Consider the following 6,000-nt stretch of genomic DNA (forward strand, 5'->3'; position numbering starts at 1 on the left):
GATATTTTAAACAGAAAATGTCCATGACCTTACAGTGACTTCAGTAACTGGTAGACACCCTGTAAAAATACCCTTCACATACAGAATACTTGTTAAAAACTACTTATTCTTTAATAGAAATGAAGTTATTTTAAGACTTGTAAATAAATAGTGATTGGGATATAATTTTATCAATGGTTTTTCACTATTTATCAATGATTTTTTCCTCAATTGTTGAAAAATATGTAACTAATTTTAGGTAATAAGTCTTATATTACCCAACCAAGTTATAAGGAGAAAGGAATATGGAAGTTTAAAGAAATTATGCTCTATAATCCTTGGATTGTTTTTTGAAAGTAGCTCTGGTTGTAAAACTAATTTTTTAAAGTTTTGGTGATGTAGGCAATTTACAATGGATGATTTGATTACTAGAAACTCTTATGAAACTGGAGGACCCTGACAATGCTGGGAAGGCATACGAGCAAGCAGTAAAGCTGGATGCAGAGGATCCTGCAATACGGGCAAACTATGCAGCATACTGGGTCAGTCTGGGTGATTACCCTCGGGCTCTGGATCAGCTGAATGCATTTAACCGTCTGGCGCAGCAGATACCCAACATAGATTCTGAGGTAGTAGCTGTCGAACACTATAGTGGACATCTACAAGCTATTTAAACATTTATTGCATTTTTAGATCTGAAATTATTAGGCCTACTTCGACATCATTTTTCGTAACGCATCTGGTTGATAACTTTTTTTATTCAATCTTAGGAATCAAAAATAATTTGTCAGGAAAAATACAATGGTACTTAGGTATTTAAAAAAATGTTAAAATTCAAAATCGTACGTAATTTGAATTTTTTTTCTGATACCTTGACATGTTTATTATTAATAGTGTTATATACCAAGGTGGTTAATTTAAATTCTGGTTAACATTATTTGAACTATATACATCCATCCAGGGCCGCCAAGAGGAGGGTTGCTACTGGGGCAGAATCCGCCATAGTACCTAAGAAGATGTTTGAGGTCTCATGAGTTTCCTCAAGATAAAAATATTTTAGACTATTAGTACATTCTTTGACTTTCAAAGAATATACTTTGCACCCCTATGTGTATTGAGTTGGGAGACATTTTGTTCGGTAACTCTAGTTCTGTTCTTTAAATCATAGATAGCACTACAACTCAATCTTTTGTTCAGAGTTTGAATCCATTTTAACCATACAATTCTTACCTCATTGTTATGAATTAAATTTAAAATGTCAAGTACTTTTCATTATTGTCAGAGTTTACGTAATAGAGCATGTGTTTGTTTTTTATAATATATTTATAATTGCTATTTCTGTTTACTGCTAAACAGCGCACAACCACAACATTTCAAGTGGCAATAGATTTAGCATTGGATGTAATCATTTTTCAAAAACTGATACATAATCAAAGACACGTTCTTGAAGTGGGATAACTTCTTTATTTCATTAAATATTTGTGCAATGCCTTAGCAATACACTAAAAAAAGTCTGATTTAAATTAGGAAATTAAACTCTTGTAAAATTGTCTTTGACAGTCAGTAGACACAGCTGTGATCGGGCGAGCCCACCATGTACGTGTATGGTATACCGTCGTGCCAGACCACAGAGAAATTTAGTTTCTAACATTGAAAACATTAGAAATAGCTGACCTTTCCTGTAAGACGGAGCAAAGGTTGTAGCAGCATATTTCAGTATACAACCTAAATTCGAACAAGTTAGAGAGAGAACTAGATAAAAGACAATTTTCTCTAATGATGACTCAAGAGAAGAAAACATTTAAAATTTCAGTCAATCTTGATGGAAAGTAAAAGTGTTCTAACCTATGTTTGATTTATTGTCAACGGAAAGTTTAGCTGGCCAATAGGTTTGGTGAAATTTCAAATTGTTTTCACTCATAATTTATCCTCCTACAACTGTTGATGAACAGTGAGAACAATATTGAGTGTATAAATTGGCTTGCAATCACATCATGAAACAATTTCATAAAGATGATTCACTAAAAGAGTTGAGAATGTATTTTAGATTATTGAAAAGTCCTTGAGTTTTTTAAATAAATTATGAGGCATCAACTCTACTTTTACTATGCTAAACTATATAAAAAAGGTACTTGAAAACACAATACCACAGGAGAGCGAACCTTTAGCAAAATGGCTCTAATAAAAACCAAAATGAGATCTACAATGAGTGAAGATCAGTTGAACCATTTGATGAATATGAGTATGGAGTATGATATTATAAAGGCTTTAAGCTTCAATAACATGATAGTTGACTGTGCTAGGTAGAAGGCAAGAAAACTAGTAACATATAAGAAATATACATACTGTGTGCAAGCTTATAATTATTTAATTATACTAATGCATTTAAAATGATAATGAAAAATAAAGTCTTAAATAAATGTTATTATATTTACTTATTTAATATTTAAAATACCCAGAAATGAGTTTTTGATTTTGATTAAATGAGTTTAAAGCATTAAAGATGTAAAGAGGACTTCACAGGCCATTGATGTATTAATTGAGTAGGGTGAATAAAATTATATTTACAAGAGTTACCATTCCGCCATAGGTGTATTAATTTACTAACACCCCCCCATTAACTATAACATCTGACGTCAAAAGCCTTAATTAAATTGAAAAAGAGAGTATGTTTATTTGACTCAATGGTAGTCATTGCTATTCAAACAAATAAAGAAACAGCGGAAATTGTTGAGATATTGTGATAGAACCCAAATTGAGATGAACTATTGGGTTCAAGAAAGTAGTACTGTGTAGTAATGAACTTAAATAATTTACAGTAGTACAGTAATGCACAGTAGATTTTTCAAGAAATGTACCATTTTATGAAATATTTAAAAAAATTTGAGTAGTTGATATTGGTATTAATATATCAAGGTTCAAATTTTAATGCTTTAGGTTTAGGATAGCTTTACTAATCTTAAAACATGTTGGAAAACACTCTGAGAGTTTGAGGATTTTAACAATAGTCAAGTAATTCAGATGTTAATGTAGAAAAGTTGTCGATAAAGATAGAATATAGTTTTAATACAGACATTTCTTGGATATCGTGTGTGATAATCCTGTTGAATTTCAATTCACCCATTTCACGTTTAGATGACAAACAGTATAAATATAAATTAGAATTGGTGATAAATTTCCAGGTTGCTCTCAAAGAGTTGCTATCTGGAACAATCAAGCAACTAACAAACAGTTTTATTTTCAAACCTCTTTAATTCATAATAACTATTAATTCTGGTGAGCCATTGATCTTTATAATATGAGCATCTTGAAATTCTTGTTTGCTAATTTCTAATTTTGTTATTTAAGAACTTTACCTTCTCATTAACTGATATTATTTAGTAAATTGAAGGGAATGCATTGTCTCGAACAGTGTATATAAAAACATACTTATTTGCCTTTCAACATCTCTTTCATTAAACACTTTATTCCAATTTTCATGTTGCAATGTTTTTCAATAGTTTTTTATCAGTTTTATATTTTTAGTCTGTAGTAAGCACTCTCATTTCAATAGTTACGAGAGACAAGACTCCTGTACATAATATTGCCTCTGGTGAATCATCAGAACATCAATCTTATGTTGGTTACATCTGACAGTTTAATTATTGTTACAGATTCTGTCTGTAGTAAGCACTCTCACTTCAATAGTTACGAGAGACAAGACTCCTGTACGCAATGTTGCCTCTAGTGAATCATCAGAACATCAATCTTCTGTTGGTTACATCTGACAGTTTAATTATTGTTACAGATTCTGTCTGTAGTAAGCACTCTCACTTCAATAGTTACGAGAGACAAGACTCCTGTACGCAATGTTGCCTCTGGTGAATCATCAGAACATCAATCTTCTGTTGGTTACATCTGACAGTTTAATTATTGTTACAGATTCTGTCTGTAGTAAGCACTCTCACTTCAATAGTTACAAGAGACAAGACTCCTGTACGTAATAATGCCTCTGGTGAATCATCAGAACATCAATCTTCTGTTGGTTACATCTGACAGTTTAATTATTGTTACAGATTCTGTCTGTAGTAAGCACTCTCACTTCAATAGTTACGAGAGACAAGACTCCTGTACGCAATGTTGCCTCTGGTGAATCATCAGAACATCAATCTTATGTTGGTTACATCTGACAGTTTAATTATTGTTACAGATTCTGTCTGTAGTAAGCACTCTCACTTCAATAGTTACAAGAGACAAGACTCCTGTACGTAATAATGCCTCTGGTGAATCATCAGAACATCAATCTTCTGTTGGTTACATCTGACAGTTTAATTATTGTTACAGATTCTGTCTGTAGTAAGCACTCTCACTTCAATAGTTACAAGAGACAAGACTCCTGTACGTAATAATGCCTCTGGTGAATCATCAGAACACCAATCTTCAGACTCGACACCACAACATTTGGAAATATCAGAGCAACAGTTGGATACAGCTCAGCATTATTTCGAAAGTGATGAGGTCTAAAAACATATCAGGGAGGAAGAGAGGACAATATGCATTTTCAGTTTAAACAGGACAGACTATATGCAATAACTCTTCCTTATCTGTGTAGGATGCTAATATGATGTTTAGAAATTGCTTAGAGCAATCTCAGAACAGTTAAAATTTGATATAGATTTAACAATAAAAACTCATAGTATTCCCAAAATATTGTTTTATGTTTAACAGTACCACTTAGTTCCTAACATTATTTATGAACAGATATGTTACAATATAATAATGAATGAATTATCTTTATGTTATACACAAACCTATTTGCAAAGTAAACATTTTCATTTTCAATGCATCTATCATGATTTCTATTGCGTTTTACTCAAAACTATAACTGCATCTTTTATCAAAATTGTTCTGCCTTACAAATGAGTCAAGACACTACACTTAGTCATAAAAAGACCTGCACGCTTTTAGACAAACATTTGAATGAGGTTTTTAAGTTTTATAAGGATGAAATATTTGCCATTTTGTAATGTTTGATTTGGTACACGTAAAAATAAACTACAAAGCATAATTTTTTTAATCAATTTGTTTTTGACAAAATAACTGTACACAAAAGGTGTGTGTGTGTGTGTGTGTGTATATATATGTTACAAGTGAGAGATCCGGGTTCGACTCCCGGCGGAGCAAGTACTTTTTGTGATTCAATGTTTATTGAAATTAAATAAGGCTATTGTCATTTATACAATTTAATGTAAATAAAAGTCGTTTGACAGGTATTTGGTCTTCTGATCATATGTTAGTTTGCTTATTTAAACGCATATGTGACAGATACGGCCAAATACAAAATAATTGAATCGGGAAAAGTGAGGGCTCTGTGGTGTAATGGTAACACATTCACCCGGTAAGTGAGAAAACCGGGTTCTACTCCCGGCGGAGCAAGTACTTTTTGTGATTCAATGTTTATACATATAGACACACACATATACATATTGTTTTTAAATCAATTTGTTTTTTGATAAAATAACTGTACATAAAAGTTGTATACGTAAACATGCCAAATTTAGTCTGTGTATTATTGATGTTAAATACAGACATGTATAAGGAGATATATCCTGAACTGTTTTAAAACTATAAGGTAGATTTAATTTTGTAAAGGATATCACTATATGGAAGTCTACACCAGCTATAAAATTTAACTATTGTCAGATCTTGGCATTAGCTGCAAGTATAGGAATTTCATCTTGCATACTCCACCACTCCCGTGCTCCACTGACAGCGGTATATGTATAAGTAGTCATTTCACTTTTTAAGTACGTTGAAGAAACATTTTAAATCTCAATTATCATTGTCATCATCATCATCATCATCATCATCGTCAGACGTTTCCGTTCTCACGGGTCGTCGTACACAGCCTCCTCCACTTTAGTCTATCGTTCCATGTCTCCTCTTCATCCACCTGTATTTTCTGTAGTCCCCTTCTCTCTATGTCTTTCCACACTTGGTCCTCCCATCTTCCTCTCGGTCTTCCTCTTGGTCTTCTTCCTC

At 32.4% G+C, this 6,000-nt stretch overlaps 1 protein-coding gene across 4 annotated transcripts in view; it reads left to right on the top strand.

Annotated features, from left to right (window-relative positions):
• The window catches only part of LOC124355162 (Bardet-Biedl syndrome 4 protein homolog), a 28,792-nt gene extending 24,571 nt beyond the window's left edge, over positions 1–4,221 (top strand). For 2 of the 4 annotated variants that reach the window (XM_046806157.1, XM_046806155.1), the window contains exons 10-11: positions 412–608; positions 3,901–4,221. In XM_046806157.1, coding sequence (XP_046662113.1) covers positions 412–608; positions 3,901–4,014 — 311 coding nt within the window. In that variant the 3' untranslated portion in view covers positions 4,015–4,221. Of the gene's footprint in view, positions 1–411; positions 609–3,632; positions 3,867–3,900 lie in introns of those variants that run through there. The other 2 variants (XM_046806158.1, XM_046806156.1) reach the window with 2 other exon arrangements.
• Positions 4,222–6,000: the final 1,779 nt, after the last annotated feature.

The sequence above is a fragment of the Homalodisca vitripennis genome, chromosome 2 (assembly GCF_021130785.1).
Source record: "Homalodisca vitripennis isolate AUS2020 chromosome 2, UT_GWSS_2.1, whole genome shotgun sequence".
In the NCBI taxonomy this organism is placed as follows: Eukaryota; Metazoa; Arthropoda; class Insecta; order Hemiptera; family Cicadellidae; genus Homalodisca; species Homalodisca vitripennis.